Here is a 24,394-nt window from a genome sequence, read left to right on the forward strand (position 1 = left end):
TTAGTAGGACATTCTTGTAAAAAGCACAAACACCTTAGCATTTCATGGAACAAATTGGGTTCCATGACATTTCAGTCATGAGCAAAACCAGAAAAAAGTAAATATTGATATTGGCAAAAAAAACTCAGTAACTTAGAAACAATATCTTAATTTTTCAAACAAATCAGTGAAAATGAATGCAAATTTCAAACTCTGTTCAGATCTTTAGCATAAACAAAGATGCTATAAGTTTACAAGCTATTGTATTAGGAGATAAGGTATTGAATATTCTGGATAACTCAGCAAAATAGTGCAAAATTAGAAAATGCAGTCTTGCTCCACAATTCAATATGGAGTTATGGTATCGATTTGATTTTTAAAGCACAGAGCAAAATTTTTGGAACTGCTCAGTGAAACGGTATATATTTGTGAATGGAAAATGTTTTTTCAACACCAATATCAATAACTGCTCAAGCTAAATGATAATTTCTTACCAAAAGTTTCAAGAAAATCTCTACTTCATAGTATGTTACAGTATCTTCTAATTTACCCTGAAAATATACCAATTTGCTTCAAAAATTCCATTCTTATTGGAAAATTATCTATTATGTGTAACAATAGTAGTTTTATAAGAGTTAATATTATATATGTCAAATGGTTTTTAAATCATATACATAACCTCTCAACCTGGCAAATTAAATTTATTCTCTCATAATATTATAGATTTCATTCACCATGACAGAAAGCTGGTCATCAACAAATCTATTTTCTGAGATAATAAAAAGAAATTTCAAGTATATATTTTATATTAAAAAACATTATTAACCAAGCATGTGCTGAAGAAGCTTCTTGGATGAAAAGTGAAACATCTTCAAAGAAAAGCAAGAAAGTCCAGTTGCTTTGTGAAAAAGCATCTTTGGGATTATGGAAGTATATTTTTAGCAAGCATTATGAGGCAACTTTTAATTCTGAATCCAAGAAAGGGCAATACCAAGTACAATTTAGTTACCTTGTGCTTGGGGCACCTCACTGAGAAATTATCTTCATTTAGTAAACAATCTAGAAAAGAAGATAACAAATTATCAGAGTATGTCTAAGATCAACTGGAACCAAACAATTTCACAACCTGCAGGAAGAAATCTTAAAGGAATACTTAACAATAGCATTGAATGTTTTGCTTCACCTATAAAATAACTGCAGCATAGTAAAAAGTAACATTTAGAGAGGAAATGTGCATCTCTAAAACCACGGTAAGCTATATTCAAGCTAATTGTATTAACCAATGTGCTAACTGACTAGACTGGTTCATATACAATTCTGAATCACAGTCTGATGTTACTTTTAGCTTGGTATAGTACATGAACCAACCCATTATAACTTCGCTTTCATGTGCAAACCAACTATTATAGCCTATTTAAACTTAAAAAACCTTGGCTAAGCATTATGTGTGAATTCAGCCAGTAATTCACATCTCCCCTTTAAATAGACTTTGTTAGGTCAAACAGAACTTTGCAAATAGATATTTTTTCCCCCTTCAATGCTGTGACAGAAGGCTTTTTTTTAATAGTCAGATTCCAAGCTCAAACATGCAACAACAAAAATGAGTATCCTAGGCATTCTTTTCTCAAAATACCCTTTCAGATCAAGTTTTAAAGATTTGTATATTTTTTTCCCACCTGTTCTCTAGGCTGAGCTGAATCTAATGCTAGTAGACTTATGGAATGGAGGCAGTCCTTGGAAAACCTTACAACCACCAGGCAATTTTCATGGTGATTAAACAACAACAACAAAAAGCATGTGATATATCACATATAATTATGTGACTTAATTATATCTTATTGCTGTTGGAAAAGTTATTAAAGTTATAAGTCAGCATGAACCTGGCAAAGAAAAAAAAATTATAACCTCTCTGATCCTGGCTCAGCTTTGCTTCAATATTATAAAATATATGTTATATATTTGCTTTCAGCTGTAAAAAGAAAGATGGCAAAAGAAAAAAAAGTAGTTTATTAAGATAAAATTTCTTTCAGTTGGCAGCTAATTTTAAAACATAACATTAGAGATACTAAATGATTCTATAGTTTGCAGTATGATATCGTATACATAAAGACAGTTTTCACTAAACCGGAATCTTTAAAAATATTAATTAGATTCTCCCCTCCCCAGAATATTATTATAATTTAAAAAGTGATGGAAACTCAAGTATTTTCAGGCATGGACAATTATAAAATAAATCTGATCAGCACAACAGTCTTTCTAGTTCAAATATCATTTTTAAAAAGCCAGCAAATAGGTCATTATCAGAACCCTTTTTCCTACCCTGATTGTTTTCAATTTCAGTACACATTTTTTCTTTTACACAGATGATTTGTTCAAATACTTTTGCTTTAAAAACTCTAATTTTTCCAGGAAACCATTTTTCCTAAAACTTTTTTCCCATGACTTTCCAATTAGCAGCAATTAGTTGCTTGAATTAAAGGCTGACTCACTTTTTAATAAATGACTAATAAATAATAATCTATTAGTAGAAAAAGTTTATATTAATGATGAATCAAGGTAAAAAAAAACTGCTACAGGCTAGCATGAAATGTTTAAAAATATTTATTTTTAAAAAGAGCATTTCCCAATTTTTTGCAAAGCCAAGATACCTGAACTGAAAATGCCAGTTTAGGATTGTAGAAAAACCGATTACTCTTAAACACTATTTCTTCCAAGACCAGCCTTCTAAACAGAATTTCTAAAATAATTAAATCCTTTAATTCTTCTTGACTGTAACTGTCAATATCCCAAACACAATTATCCTACTGAATCTTCTCTGCAAATGAAATAACTTGGTATCATTAATTTCAGGTTTCAGTGTGCTGGTTATGATGTGGAAAAATTAGGATTGGTGAGTTTCAGGTTTAAGTCAACTTCAGCCGTGGGAGCAGTGATCTTGGGTCAGTTTCTATCTCTCAGTCCAAACTACCTCAGAGGGTTTTTATGGGAATAAAACTCGAGGGAAAGATATGTAAACTGCAGGCTCCTAGAGGAAAAGCAATATATAAATCTAATAAATATATAGTTGTTAGCGCAGATAGCAATTCGCAACAGATTTCATCAACTATTCAATTATTTTTTTAATGTTCCAATCATATTTACAAGTTGGGTAAGAATCCACAAATGTAAGATATAGTTTGGGGATACGGTTTTATTTCTGGTAGGGCAATACCCTTATGATTAAAATAATACTAATACAAAATTATATTTTAGCTCACTTTTTCATATGAGGAAGGGGAAAGGCACAGATTCGCAAAATTCTGCCTTTATATCTGGAAGAAGCCCTATTTCTATATAAAATACTGTCATGTTTTAATCTTCACTGTTGCATTTTAAGTAATACCTTAAAATGAACAGTTTTTCATAAATACTTGTAATTTTTTATATAACATGCCACTTTAGCAGCAAACATCTCTCTCTCTCTCTCTCATATTTTCATATCAGTAACTTTATTTTTTTTACCTGCATCAATGGCACATGGATAATGATACCGGAAGGAGCAGCCTTTGTTGTAGCAGCCTAAGGTGGCTCCTGGTTCCTGGCAATGAGAACATTTCTGGAAAAAAAAATGGAAATATAGATACTAGCTTATATAAAAAAAACTATTTACGTAAACCATTATGTAAAATTTCATCTGTTGAGTCACTAAGTTCTTCATACTTTTTTCTTTAAAACATCAAATCACTTCTATTTCTTTGTGGATCCATCTTTGGATGAGGTGGGAGGTAACAAGAATCTTTTAAATTATGCTGTCCTATCATTACTTTTCCCCAGGACACCCACTTAGTATATATTGATTTAAATGTAACTACTATATGCTTTTCCTTAAACTAAAGTTCAAGAAATATTGTAATTGTTGCTAAATAATTGTCACAAAAGAGTAACAATGCAAATATTTAAATTACTCACATTCCTTTATTATTTTCAAAGAATGCTGTCTGGATATCCATCACAATTCCACAATGAGAAGCTTCAAGATGCTAAGGGAGGGGGGCCTTCACAACACAGAAATTGCCTTGATTGTGGTCTTGGATGATGTCTAAAGAGAGTTATGGGATTTGAACCCTCCTGGTCCTCCTTGTTCTCTTAGCAGTGTTCAATATCATTGACCATGGTATTCTTCTAGACCAGTGGTTTCCAACCTTTTCTATACCCCGTACCTCTAGAATGCTTCTATATATTCTCGTATCCCTTACAAAAGTTCGAAAAAACGGCAACAAATTATGCATATACACTATAATCTTGAAACTTTTAAACCCAAGTTTTCACATCCCCTGGAATATCGTCTCGCACCGAGTTAGGGACACTGTCCTACAGTTGTTCTTCCTCTTTCTGAAAAGTTAATTCCAACAGAATCTTGGAAACCTAAGATGATAGCATTTCTGCCCTCCAGAATTTCTCCCATTTGCTTATGATAAATAATTTCTAGCTTTGTAGTGATTTTGATCATCAGTGGAAAAGAGGCTTGTGTTTGGCGTCAGAGCCTGTTCATTATGTTTTTTGTGAAGTAGTGGAGCTATTAATTGGGAGCCTTCCATCATTATATATAAAAAACATTGATGACAATAGTAGATACATTTTCTATCTTTTTCCCCCTTCCCAGTTTGCTGTCATTCATTCAATGAAACAAAATAGTTCAAAACTGTGGACCATGGTATCCTTCTAGACCAGGGCTTTTCAACTTTTTCACAGATTGTACCACTTTTAGGACATGACAATATTCAAGTACCACCAGTGCTTAGCAAAGTGTCAAAAACTTGATGACTGAAAAAAAGGGGGGGGATTTTGGGTTTCACTGCTTAGACTGATTTGTTGCTTATAGAAATGCACGGAGGTCTCACTCCCCAATCCCTTGGAGGGAGATTGGAAGAGGAGGTGCCCAACAGAGCATTTTCGGACAGCAGTCCGAACTGTAAACGCAGGAAAGCCTCAGAGAAGCCGAGAAGGAGAAGGAAACAGCCCATAATGGCAGCCGTGAAGAAATGACAGCTGTCAGCTGGACAAAGATAGCAGTGATTTAGCGGGACAATGATGCCTAGTGATATGAGTACTCAGCGATCCTTTCTAATTGATCCAGAGCGTTAAATCATTCCAGAGAATTTCAAAGAAGGAAAGAAGAGAAAAGCCCCAGAGCGAAAGGGGTAAAACTACCTCCCGTGTGTGATAGTGGCGATAAGAAACACGGGGGAAAACAGACTTTATCTTAAAGCAATAGACCTATAAGCTTTAAAAGATTAATAGATAAAAGGGATTTTTTTCCCTTTAGCTCCTTCAACAAAGCTAAGAAGGAAATTAAAATTTGAGAAACAAAAGTCCTGACTGAGCAAAAAGAGCAGACATTTTGAATAATAATTTACTTGTCTATCTTACTGATTGCGTTAATCTAGGGGTGTCAAACTCAATTTCACTGAGGGCTGCATCAGCATTGCGGTTGCCCTGGGGAGGGCGGGGGTGTGTGGCCAGAGTGGGTGCAGCCTACTAGGTGGGTGTGGACGGAGTGGGTATGGCTACTGGGTGGGCATGGCCAGTTCTACATCATTCGCATCAAGGGTGCCTGTGGGGGCCTGAGCAGAAGTGGGACAGATTTGAGGGTCTCTGGCAGAAGGGGGTGGGACTGGGGTAAGTGCCAAGGCATGGTCCACCAGGGCAAGTGCCAAGATGGCCACCACAAAATTTTACATTGGCTCCTGGCTGGCCTGGACCAGTGCCAAGGCAGCGGGAGCCATTCCCTCACTGTTTCCAGGATGGCTTCGCAGGCCACATGAAACCACTTCACGGGCCGCATCCGGCCCTCGGGCCTTGTGTTTGATATGTCTGCGTTAATCCCTACAACTGTCAAGAGATCAACTGTAAAATTTGGACTGTGTTGTCAATGAATTGAATACTTGCTATAATATTTGAATGAATCAACTGTTATGCTATTATTATATATAATTATTTAGTTAAATTAGATTTGTAGTGGTATATGAGAATTTGAAAGTGATAAATACTCTAGCCCAGTGATGGCAAACCTTTTAGAGATTGAGTGCCCAAACTGCAACCCAAAACCCACTTATTTATCGCCGGGTGCCAGGTGAGCGTGGCCCACTGGGTGGGCGTGGCTGTGGTGGTCATGGCAGAATGGGTGGGTGTGGCCAAAGTGGCCATGGTTACCTCAATGTTGCTCGTGGGCAGGGACTCCTGTGGGGGTCGGACAGGGTTGGGGGAGATCCAGGGGGTCTCTGGTGGGTGGGACAGTGGGTAGAAGGCTCATCCTGCAGGGTGAGGGAAGGTGAGGCCGGGAGGGATGGGACGGGGGGAGGGAAACCAGCCATGCTGGATCGATCTGGTCATGTGGGACCTCGGTGAGTTAGCGAGTGGCTACTTGAAGAGGGATGGTTGCCATCTCCAGGGCATAGCACACGTGCCCACAGAGAGGGCTCTGAGTGCCGCCTCTGGCATGCGTGCCATAGGTTTGCCACGACTGCTCTAGCCTGTTAATTATTGTTCATTAAAGCACTAGTTTTAGAAATTTGATATTGTGTTAGTAATGGAAGGTATTAATGATTATAATACTAGAAGGATAACAAATCTTACAGGAGTGGCAAAAGAAAAGATAAAGATTGTATATAAGTGGGAGGGCTGGTGGATGTTACTCTGAAAGATGACAAGCATCCCCAACTTAACAAGAGTTGGGACTAGGGAAGAAAGCAGATAACTCAAACAGCCTCAGCAGATCTAAGCCCAGCAGGGCAAAGATCAATAGAAGAAATGATGCAAGGGAAAGAGCAGGCTCACTTAAAGATCTACAATCAATGTTATAATCTATGCAAGAGGTCATGTTGAAAAACCATGAAGACTTGAAAAAAGAGATAGGCGAAATAAGGAATGATAGCGGAGAACTTAAAGAGAAGATGGGCACAGTGGATGGGAAATTTGAATGCTTCCAACAACAAATACTGAAAAATGAGCAAAAACTATTAGAAATGGAAGATAGAATGAATAAGGAGGAAAGAAGAGTAGATGAAATGAATGAAACACTCTTACAAGCAAATAAAGAATTGGAAAAAACTGTCATTTTGCTAGAGACAGAAAAAGCAGATCACTATCTACGTTTTCAGAACGTGAGGAAGAGAAAGGGGAGGATCTCCCAGAAATGATGACTGAACTGTTAGCGAAAGCCTTAGGAATCGAGAAAGAAGACATGGCAAATGAGATAGATGAAATATACAGAATGCACATAAATTATGCAAGAAGAAACAACTTATCCAAGGAAGTGCATATTAGATTTGTCAAGAAGTCAGTTAGAGATGAAATCTTGCACAGATCTAGAGATGATCCAATAGAATATAAAGGAAAACAACTAGCAGTTCTTAAGTAGGTTCCCAGGAGAGTAACAGATCTTAGAAGACCTTATCACATATCACATCAAAACTAGTAAGACAAAATATTAATTTTAGGTGGTTGATGCCAGAAGGGATCCTGGGGACTTGGCAAGAAAAAAGGCACAGGCTGGATATGAGAAATAAAGCAGCAAGGTGTCAAAAACTTGATAACTGAAAAAAAGGGGGGGGGTTGGGTTTCACTGCTTAGATTCATTTGTTGCTTGTAGAAATGGTTAGTTTATAATATTGTGGAAAAGTAAAAAGTTGAGGTTCGATGTTAATGCTTCATCATAATGCCTTGGAGCTGGCAGGGAAAAAGACTAGTACGCCTCCACAATGCAAGCCCTGATCCACCTGCCTATAGTGGAGGCAGACACCTTCTGTCTCAGAGAGGTAGGGTGGAAGGAAACGAAGAGGGCCTCAGACTTGTGGAAGGATGCTGTTCGCCTGATGTATCGGCATAGTGCCCTACGGACGTCCAGTGTGTGCTACTGCTGCTCCAAGTCATGGGAAGGATTAGGACAAAAATCCGGCAAAACAATCTCCTGGGCCCTATGAAAAAGGGAGTTGACCTTGGGCACGAAGGGACCGAATAGGTACAGGTAAGTAAGGTTGATAGGGCCGCCACCTGTCTATGGATGGTATTAGGGGCTAAGCCCCTATCAAGGCCGTCGAGGAAGTATTCTAAGATCTGTGGGATTGTCAAGTCCGAGATATCTAGTTGCCGCCTTTCGCACCAATGGCAAAAATTCCTCAATGTGGAGTCATAGATGCGATTGGTCGCCGGCCTTAGAAAGGTCTGAATCATGGAAATTGCTCTAGCCGAGAACAACTCCTGGGTCATGATACGGCCTACAAGTGCCAGGCAGCTAACTGTAGCCACTGGGGTTCCGGGTGTTGTAGAAACCCCTGGTGGAGAGACACATGATCTGGTGGGATTTTCCATGGGGGAGAGAGGGAGAGGTTCACAAGGTCGGCGAACCAGGGTCTCCGAGGCCAGTACGGGGCTACGAAGATTTCCTCCGCTCGTTCCTGTAGTAGTTTGGGAATGACTGCCGGAATCAGTGGGAGAGGGGGAATGCGTAGAGCAGACCTCCCGGCCATGGGGCTTGAAGGGCATCTGTTCCCTCCACCCCTGGAGATGGAAACCGGGAAAATAATCTTGGGAGCTGCGAGTTCGTTGGAGAAGCAAACAAAGCCAGGACAAGCTGTCCGAACCATTGGTTATCTCTACAAAGAGGCACGGATGCAGGTGCCATTCGGAGTGATCTACGGTCGACCTGCTTAGGAAGTCCGCTTGCTGGTTTGCCTCCCCCGAAATGTGTTCGGCCTTGAGGGAGGAAAGGTTGGAGTCTGCCCAGGAGCCCAGTAATTGGGCCTTGGCCATGAGGGACCTGGTTCGGGTACCACCTTGCTGGTTCATGTGGGCCTTTGCCGCCACGTTGTCTGTAAGGACTAGCACGTGCTGTCTCACAACTTTGATGCGGAAGTGACGGAGAGCCAGGTGTATGGCTCAGGGCTCCAACCAATTGTGTCTCAGGTCTGTTTCAGACCATCGGCCCTGAGCAAACTGAGACCGAAGATGTGCTCCCCAACCAAACAGACTGGCGTCCATCATAAGTATGAGACAGATGGGTTCCTTGAAGGGTGATCCTCTGGCTACTGCTGGCGAGAACCACCAATGGAGGGATCTCAGGGTTTGGGCAGGAACCCTTACCTGTTGGTTGAATGAACTGGTGCCCAACCTCTGGAATGGGAGCAGAAACCATTGGGGATTCCTGGAATGGAGTCTGGCCCAAGCGATACAAGAAACCATCTTTCCCAGGAGTTGGGAAAGTAGGGCCTGCGACACTACACGTTCCCTCCATCTCTTGAGTGCTGGGTCCCAGATACTGTCCCAACGCTCTTGTGATAGATAGACCAGGCAACCGACTGTGTCTATGATGACGCCCAGATGTAGAATTCGGGTTGAGGGAACTGTGTGTCTCTTTTGGAAGTTCACCAAGAAGCCGTGCTGTTGGAGGACCTGGATTGACAAACTCAGGTCCGACTGGGCTGCCAGAAGGGAGGACAACTGGATGAGAATGTCGTCCAGGTAGCATTGAATGCGTACTGGCACCAGTCTTAGGTCTGCTGCGAGCACTGCCAGGATCTTGGTGAACACCCAGAGAGCCGAGAAGGGTCCGAATGGTAGGGCCCTGTACTGGTAGTGGCCCATATAACAGAACCTGAGGAACCGGCGGTGATTGGGAAGGATAGGGATGTGGAGATACGCTTCTGTGAGGTCTATGGACGTCAGGAAGTCTTCTTTTCTGACGCTGCCTAGGATGGACTGGAGCGTTTGCATTTTGAATTTCCAGTATGCAATGTGGGAATTCTAGAATTGCCCTCCATCCTCCTGAGGCCTTGGGAACCACAAAGAGGAAGGAATAGAATCCCTCTCCTTTCTGACCAGCCGGTACCAGTTCTATTGCTCTTATGTCTAGAAAATGACAAATGGCCTCTTGCATAAGGCCCTGTTTGATTGAGTTCCGTGACTGGGGGCAAGAGATGAAGCGTCTCGGTGGGCTGGACACAAATTCCAGGGACAGGCCGAATTGGACGGTTTGAAGGATCCAGGAGTCTATGGTGTGAGCTCCCACCGGTGGAAAAAGAGGGATAGCCTGCCACCTATGGGGGGGCAGCCCGGGAGTCACTTGGATCTCCTGAAGGGGCGACCTCCCCCATGAAAGGACTGCTTGCCCTGGTACTACTGCCTGGGTCTGAAACCGGTTCTGTTGGATGGACAGTCCTGTCTGGCCGTGAAGGGGCGGGGAGGCTGTGAGGCTCCCGAGCCTGTTCCTGACTGAAAGGACTGTCTGTGAGGGTACGGATTAGCGTGCCTGTCGGGATGTGTCATGACCTTCCACTTATCCTTATTCTCTATCAAATAAGGATTTAGGACCTCTCCAAACAAATGCCCTCCTTGATAAGGGGCCGCTGCCAGACGCCACTTGGACTTGGCATTGGCTTGCCAATATTTAAGCCATAACATCCGACGTGCTGTGACATTGGATGCAATGGACTTGGAGAAAAATCTGGCTGCCTGCAAAGTAGCGTTGGAAGCATACTCTGTTGCTGCGACCAGTTTACTGAGATCCTGGTGAGTGCGTATCTCCTCTGGAGGGATCCTGGTTTGAAGCTGACGAAGCCAGAGGAGGGAGGTAAAGAAGGTAAAGAAGGAAGCGCAAGTGGCCGTTCTCACTGCCCATGCCGCTGCCTGGTGGGTCCTGCAGAAGGCCAATTCCCATCTCCTGTCCTCTGTCTTTAGTGCCTCAGCCATATCTCCTGACACTGGACGAGGACAAGAGAAAGGCCAAAGGTTCGTACACCTTTGGCACCTCCAGGGTGTCAGTCAAATCTGGTGCCGCGCTGAACAATTTTTTGTCCTTTCCTCCCGGGGGGGGGGGGAAAGGTACCTGGTGAGACCCACTGCTTCTGAACAGCATTGAGGAAAAGGGATGGACAAGGGACATGGTGCTGAGTCGTAATAGTCTCAAAGAACATCGGATTTGGGACTAAAGTGGGCGGAGGGTCCGGTTGAGGGACCCGATCGGGACCTATGCTGGCCGTCATGCTGGCCTTGCGCAGCAGTGGTAAAAAGAGGGCCGGGTTGAAGAGACCTCCAGGTGGAGAAGGGTCTGGAAGAGAGTCTGAAATCCACACGATTTAATGTGACTCTCTGTACACAGTGCTCTGGGGCTCTAGTTCCTGTGCCTTACTATCATCAGCAAATACTAAAATAATCCTTTCTGCTAGCTAGCTCACAAAGCCATAGGAAAGCTTTCTCCCTCATCCAATGTCATACTCTCCTTCTGTAGCTTTGGTTGACAAATATAAAAGGTAGCCTTGGCTGAAAGGCTCCGCCCCTGTGAGTCTGGAGAGATGGGAACCACAGAATATGTACTTGTTCATTGTTCCATTTATACAGACATTCAAATAAGATTTATCCCCTCTCTGATCAGCTGTTATCCTGATTGCTTAGATTTGACCTGTGGCAGATGCGACTTATAGATGAATTGCTATTTATTACATGGCATATGGCTAGATTTTGTGCAGTAAGCATGTTACATCTGCCAGACCTTGGCAGTTCACATTTCTGCTACATAGATATATTTTATGTAACTTAAATATTACCACAATTTATATATTTTTAGGCATTAACTCATTTATAACCTTGTTTCTTTGAATTTATTAACATCAGACACAAGGGATAAGTGTTGAGCACTAAAGTTTTATTATTTGCTAACTATACATGTAATAATTTGTGCTTCAGGAGAACAAAGTGCCTAATCCCAATTTATTAATCAATTATTAGACTTTTTTATTGCATAGCCAATACATTTTCAATTCACTAGCTTTCATTTTGGAAATACTTCAAACATACCAATAACATTTTCCGGTGTATAACACGACTTTCTAAAGCGTGGAAATTGGCGCCGAAGTCGGGGGTCATCTTATACGTTGAGCCATCTTATACGCTGAAAATTACAGTAGTTTCCGCCATATAAGATGGCTTTCTAGGCATGGAAATCAGCGCCGAAGTTGGGGGTTATCTTATATGCTGAGTCGTCTTATATGCCGGAAAATATGGTAACTTTCTTCAACCTTCTCAAAATGTATTCAAAATTGCAGAGATGTTATTTGTGTTTCCTTTTTATCCTTTACTTTAAAAAAAAACCTATCTAGACTTTGATAAAAAAGTACAGAGATTTATATTTTTCTTTGAATGTTCTACTCGTTGCTATATTATTAAAATTACTTCCATCTATCCATTCAAAAGTAATTCCTACTGAACTGCAGTTCCATATACTGTACAAAGGACAGCTCATCTGTTGCTTCTTCCAGCTTCCCTACACTCAAATAAGTCTGGAATTTGATAGCTGTTACTGTTTTCCATGGTTTGCTGACAATATAATAGCTTCAATCTCTCCAGTTCTGGAACCAGAGACCATTTGTTTGTTTCAATAAATTATGAGGCACAAATTTTCACACGAAGTACTCTCTTACTTTGACTGAAAGGATCATTTGTTTAAAGCACCCTAACCTTTGTCCCATACCTAATATTCTTTATACATCAAACAAACAGCTCTACTTCAGAAATACCACTGATTTTAATCAGGGACAAGTATCCATTGCCTACTATATTAGGTGAGTTGCATGACCTCCTCCATCCATTTCATATACTGCTAGTGAGGATACTTGCTAGTGCTTGTGTCGGTATGGAAGCAGCACCACTATTTTATTTATCTGCAAATGTCAAGGAAGAACATTTTGTATTTATCATACTGTTATAGAATTTAGCAATGAAATTTTTTCAGCTGGAAAACAATGGATAAGTTGGAAGCAATGAATAAAACCTGGAGAAAGAATTCTTGTTTCCTTTCTTCATTAAAACCAATTTTAGGAAAAACTGAAATATATCCAGAATTTATTTTTAACATCTGAGGTGACCCATTTTGAATACATTATGTTATGGATAATGCATTTTATAAAAACACTGTATATAAAATGAAAAAACATAATTTATTGATTGAATTTAAAATGTTTTCATTTGTGCTGCAAATGGAGATGCTAACTGTTGCACTATATAGCACCAGTATTTTTTCCCAAATCAAACTCACAACTCCCTAAGTAATATTCTGTAACCTGCAACAATTTGATTACTGCCACCCTGCACTCTTTTGCCCCAGATGAATTTCACTGTTTTCTTGTTCCCACCACTGACCAAGTATGTTGGGCCTGGCTGCAGGGCTGCGGAAGAAAAAAAGATACTAAAAGCAGCTCCACAGCCATGATGCACAAATAAGTCCTTTGTGTTGCACTCTTTGGTGTGGCTGGGCGAGGCTTTGGCTACAAAAAAAAAAAGAAGAAGAAGAAGAAGAAGAAGAAGAAGCAAAAAGCAACTCCTGAGCTACAGTACAGCTTCTCTTGCAAAGACCTGCCTCTGGAAGTGCCTCCTGCAGAGCCTCAGTTGGTGAGGTTTCGCCAGAGGCAGTTTCAGGGCAAGGCTTCCCAGGAGTGTTTCCAACATGAGCTGCAGGATGTGTGCTGTCCCTTGAGAAGCCTGCATCCCTCTACTTCCTCCAGTTGTGCCACCACCCAGAACAGCACTTCCCACACAGACTTCAACTTTGCCTAGGGAGCTTCTGGCAGCTCTCCAGCTTCACCCACCAACGGGGATCCTACTGTTTTTCCCACTGCTTCATGGCTGGGCCTGGCAAGCTCCCTTTGCAGACAAGGCTGTGTTGCCCTGTCACGTGCACGTCCCAGGCCTGCACCCTTGTAAAGCATCTGGATCCTGGGCCAGCAGCAGGACGAAAAAGATTAGTATCTGATCCAATTCAGTTGGTTCTTTATAAAAACCGTATATCTTCCTGTCTTTTTCATATCTGGATTGTATCTGAAACTGTGGCCACCATGATAGGTCAATCCCTAGTCTATTAAGTTCTTGTTTAGTTTTAAGTTCCCCCTTTTCATTTAATGTATCATTGCATCTTTTAATTTTTTCCATGTTAATTACATTCGGATGTATTAGCACCTCCATTGTAGATAACCAGATTGGTATTTTCAAATATGTTGTTCTTTAATTTTTGTCCATACTAGCAATAATGCATTCCTAATATAATGTCTTTGAAAGTAGCTATGTATCTCACTCTTTCCGTACCATAAAAACGCGTGCCATCCCAATTGAAGATTGTGACCCTCCAACGTCAACAAACTCATGTTCCTCAAATTAATCCATTCTTTCACCCACGTGAGTACCAATGCTTGATAATATAGTTCCCAATTTGAAAGGCCAAAGCCTCCTCTATTTTTGGCATCTTATAACATTTTTACATTTATTTTCACTTTTTTGCCTTGCCGTATAAATTTTAATATTTTATTTAATTCTTCAAAGTATTTTTTTTCTATTCTTATTGGAATTATCTGAAACAGGTAATCTTGGCAAAATATTCATCTTAATTGTAGCTATTCTGCCCAACAAGGACAGTTGTAGGTTTTTTCAGTTTTCTAATCTACTTTGATTTGGGCTTTCAATTTATCATAGTTATCTTCTTTGATAGTTACACATCTTGCTGTTAATTGAACTCCTAGATATTTAACTTTCTTTGCAATCTGTATATCCATCATCTTTGCAAATTCTCTTTTCTGTTTGTCTGTAAAGTTTTTAACTAATATTTTAGTTTTCTCTTTATTTTCAGTCCTGCAACTGCACCATATTCTTCTATTTTCTCAATTAGTTTAGGTCCTGTTTCTTGTGGTTCTTCTAGAATGAACACTAAGACATCAGCAAATGCCTGTAGTTTATACTCTTTCTTTATTTTCATACCTTTTATTCCACTGTCTTGTCTAATATTTCTGTTTAACACCTCTAGAGTTAATATAAATAACAATGGTGATAGAGGACATTCTTGCCTTAGTTATATTAAACTTTTCTATTAAGTCCCCATTTATAATCACCTTTGCTATTTGTTTATGGTATATTGCCTTAATCGTATTAATACATTTCTCTCCAAAGTCCATATACTTTAATTGTAAAAACATAAACTGCCAATTCACATTGTCAAATGCCTTCTGTGCCTCAAGGAAGATCAGTGCCATTTGCTTTCCAGGATGCATCTCCAATCTATTCAAAATCATCTGCATATTATTTTTAATTTGCCTCTTAGATAGAAATCCATTCTGATCTGCGTGTATAAAATCATTTAAAAACCTTTTCAGTCTCTCTGCTATTACTGAAGCATAGATTTTATAATCTATATTTAATAATGATATTGGCCTATAGTTTTTTATTTGTAATAAATCAGAATCTTCTTTGGATATCAGTATTATATTCACTTCTGTCCATGTTTTAGGTATCTTTGTTTCTGACAATGCTTCATTATAGACTTTGAGCATAGATGGGCCTAATGTGTTTTGTGTTTATAAAATTCTGCCGATAGGCCATCTGGCCCAGGTGTTTTATTATTTTTTTGTCTCCTAATTGCTTCTGTTAGCTCCATCATTGTTATTCTTTCATTCAGCATGGTCTTCACTTCTTCAGACACTTTTTGATATTTAGCTTTTTCCAGGTATGGTTTTATTTTATTTTCTGATATTTTCTCTCGACTATATAAAAATTCCTTTATTATTTTTTTCTTAGCTTCATTTTGGTATTGAATAGTGCCTGTTTCATCTCTCAATCTTTGTATCAACTTCTTTTCTTTCTTACACAAGAAAATTTTAGAAATGGAATATGATAATATTTGTATTGTGGGAGACTTCAATGCAATTGTTGATGTAAAACTGGACTATAAAAGTAGTAAAATAAATAAAAAAATTAGGAGAACTTTACCTAAGACCTTTTTTAAAAATGGTGGAAGAAATAGGAATACAAGATTTATGGAGAGAATTGAAACCGGAGAAAAAACAGTATACTTTCTACTCTAAAAGGCACAAATCATGGTAAAGAATCAACATAATAGGAATGACATCGGAGCTACAAGAAAATATACAGAAAATAGAATTGGAGCCGAATTCCTGGGCAGACCATAATCCAATAAAAATTAAATGGAAAGGACAAATAAGAAAACTAAGATGGACATTAAAACAGTCAATATTAAAAGACAAGGAGTTTATACAAAGAATGGAGAAAGAAATGGATTTCTTTTTTAAAGAGAATAAAAATGGAGAAACATCCTTGCAAAATGTATGGGACACTACCAAAGCGTATTTTAGAGGATTAGCCATCTCTTATATAGGAAGGAAAAACAAGGAGAAAAAGCAAAAACAAAAGGGGTTGGAAGAAGAATATAAAAGATTAGAACTAGAACTACAGAGAGAACTGCAAAAATCAAATCTTAAAAATCAAATGGAAAGAGGAATTGGCACAAAAAATCAAAGCAGCAAAACATAATTTTTTTGAAAATGCAAATAAGCCGGGAAGATGGCTCGCATAGAGACTTAAAAAAGAGAAAGAAAAGGAGGTTGAGCATTTTGAACACTTGGAACTTTGTGGATTACAACCTTGCCTGACTGATAATTTTCAGGATACTTGAGACAAAGGATTACCATAAAATATTGCTATTAGGACTGTATTATAAAGGCTATATATAAAGAACAGAAAACTAGAGGAAATTTTGTTCCACTCATACTGAGATTGGTGATACTGCAAGAAAAAACAAATACCTTTCAGAAGGAAATACTCTCTATGTTACAGCAAATTCATCAAATAATCGTTGCATAAAAAGAGGACATAAGAAGAAACCATATTGAGACTAAAAATAACCTAGATGATATAAAGGACCAAATCTCCAAACTGAAGTTACAACTGGAAAGCTCCCAGACAATGACTAAAAAGTATGAACAAATAAACCAGAAATCAGAGGATGAAGCAGAAGAAATGGATCTAGAGATGAGGAGATAGGAGAAGGGAAATATGGACTGCCATATACAAATAAAATACTGCAAGACCTACCTAAAACAATGAATATACAAAATATCCCTTACTTCCTTCTCCAAAATACACCTGAGGACAAGGAAGAAGATTCTAGAAAACGGAACATAGAGCGGGCAGGGAAAATGTCTAGAGAATGTGGATGGGTGGAGTTCCCCCCCCCCAAAATACTCTACCTAAATTGCCTTTCTCATGCCAAGCAGTTTGCACAAAAATAGAAAGAAAAATTTTGGGCGATTGGCCTGGAAAGCTACTTGGCAAAGAAAGAGTGAGTGAGAGTGAGACTTAAAAAAACAGAAGATTTGATCTATCAGAGGGGGCACTATCTGTTTAATATACCTGTTTGAATATGATTAAAAGAAAGGATGACCCTTAGATATAACTAGATTTTTATAATGAAAGATATGATTTAGAATTAAAATAGCATTTTGTTTTTCTTCTTTTGATATGGGAAATTTGAAAATAAGAGGATTGGTACGAATAATTTTTTTAGTTATATAAATGTAATTAATATTGAGAAAATCGTAAGTAATAAAGATACTGCAAATATTGATGGGAAATCAAACTTTAATAAGAGCATGAAAAACAGGATATTGACATGAATTGATATTATTTCTATAATATTAGTAAAATATAATAAAGATGTCTATATCTAATTTTGTATACATCAATAGTACTAAGAATTGTAATTGTTTAATAAGGGGAAAAAGGAAAATATATGGGGAAGAAAGGAAGATCAAGGAAAAAATACTGGATTGTACAGTACTGAATAGATTTATATTAAAGAAGTTGATGTTAAATATGTAAATCCAGACATGTTGTTTAATAAGCTCTAAAGATTGTAATTTTTAAAAATCAGTAAAACTTATTTTTTAAAAAAAGAACAATTAACCAATGGAACTTGCCTCCAGAAGTTGTGAATATCCCAACACTGGAAATTTTTAAGAAGAGATTGGACAACCATTTGTCTGAAATAGTATAGGGCAGTGATGGCGAACCTTTTAGAGACCGAGTGCCCAAACTGCAACCCAAAACCCACTTATTTATTGCTGGGTGCCAGGTGGGCATGGCTGCAGCATTCGAATACCACCAGTCGTCTAGCAAGGTGTCAAAAGCTTGACCAAAAGAAAAAAGAAAGGAAAAAAGTGATAAAGTACAGGTAGTCCTTGACTTACAACAATTCACTTAGTGACTGTTCAAAGTTACAACAGCACTGAAAAAAGTGACATGATCACTTTCACTGATGACTGTTGCAGCATCCCCAGAGTCATGTGATTTACATTCAGATACTTGGCAACTGATTAATACTTATGATGGTCAGTGTCCCAGGATCATGTCATCACCTTTTGCAACTTTTTGACAAGCGAAGTCAATGGCCAGGGGGGCATGCCCAGCTCAATATCACTCAGGTTGTGAGACGCCTCTGGGGGAGGGGGGGTCGGGGGGGCTGGGGGGGAGATCCATAGGTCTCTGGTGGAGGGGGTGGGACTGCGGTGAGCACCTTCCTTCCCTCCCATTGTCCCTTCCTTCCTTCCCTCCCTCCCACTTTGTCCCTTCCTTCCCTCCGATTGTCCGTTCCTTCCTTCCTTCTCTCTCATTGTCCCTCCCTCCCTCTGTGTCCAGGAAAGGACAAGGGGAGGAGGACAGGCTGCCAGTGCGCCTGGTGGCTGTGCTGCTAGTGGCCATAGCTTGAAAGGCCACTGTAAATTTCTGGACAAGAGCCACACAGCCATGAGAGCAGAGTGGTGGGAAGATATTTGTAATGAGAGAGGGAGAAAAACAAGCATCCCCTGAAGGAAATCAGCAAATGGCTCTCGCCCACTTCACACACCCGTGGATTCCAGAGGAGGGGACGCCACAAGCAGCATGAGAGTCCACGTTACCTGTGCTACACCACCCAGACCCCAGCAGGCAGTGGCATGTTCTCATCGCACGGAATGGCTGGGCTGGGCGAATCGGCGACATGCCAAACCTGCCTGGGCGTGTGCAGAGGCAGTGGCGAACGCATGCACCTGGCGTCCTGGTGAAAGGGATGCACTCAGAATGAGGTCAGCCTGCATGGCAAAACAATCACCCGGTATGCCAGGCACATGCGCTCGCCGCTGCCTCTGCGCACGCCTAGGCAGGCTCGGCATGTCGCTGGTTCGCCTCGCCCAGCCTAGCCACTCCATACGATGAGGAGAACATGCCGCTGCCTGCTGAAATCAGGCTGGGGTCTGGGCAGCGTAGCACAGGTAATGTGGACTCTCATGCCACTCATGGCATCCCTTCCCCTGGAGTCCATGGGTATGTGAAGGGCCATTTGGGGATCTCCTTTCTCCAAACGCTTTCTGCTTCGCTCATTCACCCTTCTTTTGCATTTTCTCCAAGCACTTTCTGCTTCGCTCATTCACCCCTCTTTCTCATTTTCTCCAAGCGTTTTCTGCTTTGCTCATTCACCCTTTTCTCGCATTTTCTCCAAATGCATTCTACTTCGCTCGTTCACATTTCTGTCGCCATGTCTCCAAATCCAAACTCCCGCTGCTTCCCTTGCTTGCCCTGCTCACCTTTCCAAAGTCCAAACTCACTCGTGATACTTCCCTCACTCGCCCTGCTCGCCTTCCCAAAGTTCAAACTGCTGCTGCTTCCCTTGCTCACCTTCCCAAAGTCCAAAGATGTGCGTACTACTTTCCTTGCTCGCCCTGCTCGCCTTCCCAAAGTCCAAACATGTGCGTGCTACTTTCCTCGCTCGCCCTTTCTCCAAAGTCCAAACTCACGTTGCTTCGCTAGCATGCTAACCTTTCTCCAAACTCACGCGCTCACTCACTAGCCTGACTGCACCGTTGCTTCCAAAGGTCACATGCTCTCTCTCTCTCCCGCCAAAACCTACTCCTTTTATAGGTTCCCCTCTCCCCGCCCAGCTCTCACAGCTGCTCCCAGACTCCCAGTGCAGAGAGAGAAAGAGACCGAGAATGCTGCTAGATTTGGTTTGCCTGCTCTCTCCAGCTCCCATTAGTCAGGTGCGCATGGAGAGGGGGAGGGGAACAGCCCCGCCCTGCATCCCTCTGGGATGATGGTGCATGTGCCCACAGAACCATGCCATAGGTTCACCACCACAGGTATAGGGTTTCCTGCCTGAGCAAGAGGTTGAATTAGAAGACCTTGAAAGTCCCTTCCAACTCTGTTATTCCGTTCCATTCCATTCCATTCAATTCCATTCTATCTTAATGATTTCCTAACTATTTTTTGTGTTTATAAAAAAATCAACATGGATTTTTTTTTATACTACTGATCCTCCTGAGGAATCTTTTTGCCAAACAACAGGTTAATAGAGTATTCAATAAATTTATTTATTTACCAACCAAATTTTAAAACCACCCATCTCCATCATAAACGGACTCTGGATGGTGTACAAATAAATTGTTAAAAACAAAACAAAACAATACAAACATATACAATCACAATTTTAAAAAGGCAAGCACTATTAAAAATTCATTAAAAAGCACGGGGAGGGCTTTCAGAGTGCTAACCAGCCCCACAACTTTGTGTTCCTCTATCTACATTCTGAATTGGCTGAATCTTCTAGATACTTTTCAAGGGTAGCCCTATGTAGAATGCACTGCAATAGTCCAAATGGGACATGAGCAGGGCATGAATGAATGACTGGAGAGCTATCCTATCCAGGAAAGGATGTAACTGGCACACAACAGGAAGTTGCACAATAACCTCCCAATAAAATCTAATACTTTATATGACACCATGGAATGCCTGACTTAGTATATTTTAATTATTTTACTTTTAAGTGTTAGGCATGTATTAAATAGAATTTCTGTGAGTGCAAGCCTGCTGTTGTTTTTTTTTTTTTATTAAACTGGCTTTTATTGCCTACTATGTGTAGAAGTTAAAAGTTTGCATTCAAAATAACCAAAGATGAAGTCAACAGGAAACAAAATGAACTTCACTTTATATAGATAGAAGACAAAACTCAAACTTATTTATTTTATTTATTAAATTTATATTCTGTTCATCTCACGTTGCAGCAACTCTGTGACTTGTGACTCAAGCATTGGGAAGTAGATCATCAGTAATGATCCCACTAAGTCCTTTTTTGGAGAGAGAAACAGTATTTTGGAATATTATAGACAGAGTCCTGGTAGAAAATAAGGACAAAAAGAAATTCTGGCCTCATTTTTGAAGAAGAGCAGGTATAAAAGAACATCAACTTTATCTTTCTAGTCTAGAGAATCCCAACCTTTTTTTCAAATAGTAAGCTCCAACCACTGGAGCTTTCAGGTCTGCTAAAACAGATACAACATCACCAGAGAAGACAAGAATCAAGGAAAACATTACCCAAACTGATATCATCACTTCCAAGGTAGGTGGATGACTACAAAATTTTGGCAAACCTGAGAACACAAGTGTGCAATGATAGATGAATGCTTGAAATAGTTCAGGGATAGTCCAGAAAACAGTCCAGTCTCCAAAGTGTTTTAATTTTAAGAATGTGCATTATTTACAAATAATGCAAAAAAAATTAAAAAGTACTTTAAATTAATCTTTTTCTTTTGCTACTTGATTAAAGCCATACTATTACATGCTTCAGAGCTGGTTTGGTGTCATGGTTAAAGTATCAGGCTGGAAACCAGGAGACCATGAGTTCTAGTCCCACCTTAGGCACAAAGCCTATTGGGTGACTATAAGCTAGTCACTTTCTCTCAGCCTTAGGAAAAGAACAATGGCACATCATTTCTGAAAGACCTTGCCAAGAAACTGCAGGGGCTTGTCCAGACAGTCTCCAAGAATTTGATACCACTGAACAGAAGAAAAAGAAATTATATGCTTAAATGGATGTCTAAGTGAATGCTTAAACAATCAAATAATTCCCATGGATTAAAAAAAAAACATCTTCAATAATATATGAGAAAAGGTGACAGCAGCTTTCATTTGACTATTAGCATACAATTGTATGAGTGTAAAAGTTTTTAGACAAACAAAATTTACCAGGTATTGTGAAAAGTAAATACGTAAAAAATTATAAGTTAGCATTTTTTGAAATTTATTTATATGGAGAATGCTACAAATACATAAGGAACGGGATTTTTTCCGGGAGTCCACAAGTCCAGCAATGTTTTTCAATATGAATGAGCTGGCTTCCTTCTGTGGTATTCTCCATCTTTTATAGTTTGACTAATTTGTAGAAATTCAAAGTCTCCTGACAATGCAAATACAAATGCAGTTGCAGCTACTTTTTAAATTATTATTTGTCTTCATCAGTAACTTCTGACTTTGAACTACTTTCATCATTTTTCATGGCATTCTGCTTTTCTCCTCAATTTTGACTCATACTGACAACAGTGAAAACATTGAAATAGTAATAAATTCCACTGGACTAATCCATTTCTGAAAGGTTAGAATTATTTAGTGTTCAGATAGATAGTAGTTTCTCAATGTTTGTATTGTCCTAGGAGAAACAGCAATGACAATTCAATTTTCCAATACAAATGTAACAGTACATTTCTATTAGTAAGCATGAATCTTACAATTAAAGATATCAAGCAATAGTCCTTTGGCTATCTGTCATGAACATACATTCCATAATTATTAATATTACACTTTCAGTGCTGATTTACATATATACATGAAAAGAGCAATCATTGCTAGACTTTATATTTAATAAAATGAGGCTGACTCCATCCATGATGATTTTCTAGAAGTTCTCAAAATTTGGTTGTGCCACCAGATCTGGGTAACCCAGGGGACTGGTGAGATACTGAAGTAGTTGCATTGTTATTAACATCTGGTCTTTGCATAATATTTCTGTTATAACCTTGACCATCAGTCAAATGCAAAAGTAGCTTTACTTGGAACAGCTTACATCCTGCAATACCTTTAACATCATCAAAAAACATCTTCTATCCCAGCTCCTTGGGAAGGACTCAATAGATGGATAAAAATGCCAAATCCAATCTAAACAGCCAGCTGACTGTGCAATAAACCATAATAATAACAAAAAATTGTATGTATAGTTTTTAGCCATGTTGTACGCCGCTCAGTACCACTTGTTTTGCGAGAAGGGTGGCCATAGAAAATTGATGAATAAATAAAATTATAAATTTAAATAATATAATATAATAATATAAATAAAAAAATTATAATTAAGCAAAATGCCACACAAATCAGTAAATCTAACTTTCCCAGCCAAAGAAAGAAAAAATGTCTGAGTAGGAATGGAAGAAATTACTTATAGTGCAGAATAGCAATCTGTTAAGATGTCTTAAGACCTCTTAAAATATGCAATGAAAATCTATTTGCTTCTAAAGCATAAATTATCTAGACAAACTAAGAAACAGCTACAGCAATTAGCACAATAACCTCCCATTCACCTTCTGTGGAAAACTTGACAGCACAAAGAGTTCAGAAGTCCTTGCAAGTTTGCCTTTATTATGTCAAGATGTCAGAACTCATTTGCACTGATTTTTAAATATATTCTCTCTTCTCTCTTCCACCCTGGCTAATATCTGGATAGATCTAGAATCTGAAAAAAGTATTTCTGCAAGGAACAAAGCTAATAAAGTCTATCTTCTGCAGATCAATGAACATGTGGAATTTTAAAAAACCCAGCCCTCTGGAGAAGATAAAGCATGTGGCTGTATACACACAGATTCACAAAGTCACCCAAGCTTAATTTCAAGTACCGGTAATTAAAAATGCAAAATATACCCTGAAATGTTAGCATTACATAGAAGCTAGTTGAATAATTCTGTTAACAATCTAAATGTATCTTCTGACAAATAATTTGCTTTTCCTTCCAATCCTTATATTTGATCTAAACTTTATCTTATAAAATGTACTTCTTTCACAGATTTACCATTTGAAAGAAAAAAAGCCTGAGAAATAATGAAGATGTTTTTAATATGCCAACAACAAATGCTTCTTTGTATATCAGATTATTAAGACCAGTTAAGTGATTCCCATTAACTAAACGTGGCTGATCTAAACTAAATAGGACCAGTCCTGGTTATTATTAAGATGTAAGACTATCAAGAAATTACAGAGCTGCAAGGTAGACTAAGAAGTGAAAAAAATATCTTGGAAGAAGGCAATCATATCTATATTTTTTTGAGGAGTATAGGTAGCCCTTGACTTACAACAGTTCATTTAGTGACTGTTCAAAGTTACAATGGCACTGAAAAAGGTGACATGATCATTTTTCACACTTATGACCACTGCAGCATCCCCATGGTCACAGGATCAAAATTGGCAACTGACTCATATTTATGATGGTTGCGGTGTCCTGGGGTCATGCAATCACCATTTTTGACCTTCTGACAAGCAAAGTCAATGGGGAAGCCAGATTCACTACTAACTTAACAACTGCAGTGATTCACTTAACTATTATGGGACAAAAATCACTTGTCTCACTTAGCAACAGAAATTTTGGGTCCAATTATGGTTATAAGATGAGGACTAACTAAACAGTAACACATGGACATATCATTATCATATCATATGAACAAAAATTCAACCTGTCCAAAATGAAAAGTTATCTTTTACA

The 24,394-nt window shown here is 39.2% G+C and overlaps 1 protein-coding gene across 7 annotated transcripts in view; it reads right to left on the reverse strand.

Annotated features, from left to right (window-relative positions):
* Positions 1 to 24,394, reverse strand: part of TCF20 (transcription factor 20) — an 82,284-nt gene that overhangs the window by 11,412 nt on the left and 46,478 nt on the right. For 6 of the 7 annotated variants that reach the window (XR_005555802.1, XM_039335611.1, XM_039335612.1 and 3 more), the window contains 2 exons: positions 3,481 to 3,574; positions 989 to 1,038 (listed from right to left, as the gene is read on the reverse strand). Coding sequence is in view for 6 of the 7 variants with exons in the window: in XM_039335611.1 (XP_039191545.1) it covers positions 989 to 1,038; positions 3,481 to 3,574 (144 nt within the window). In the remaining variant the exon portion in view is untranslated. Of the gene's footprint in view, positions 1 to 988; positions 1,039 to 3,480; positions 3,575 to 20,289; positions 22,301 to 24,394 lie in introns of those variants that run through there. The other variant, XM_039335615.1, reaches the window with a different exon arrangement.

Source organism: Crotalus tigris, unplaced genomic scaffold, assembly GCF_016545835.1.
Source record: "Crotalus tigris isolate CLP2741 ecotype Arizona unplaced genomic scaffold, ASM1654583v1 scf7180000017644.4837335, whole genome shotgun sequence".
Lineage (NCBI taxonomy): Eukaryota > Metazoa > Chordata > Lepidosauria > Squamata > Viperidae > Crotalus > Crotalus tigris.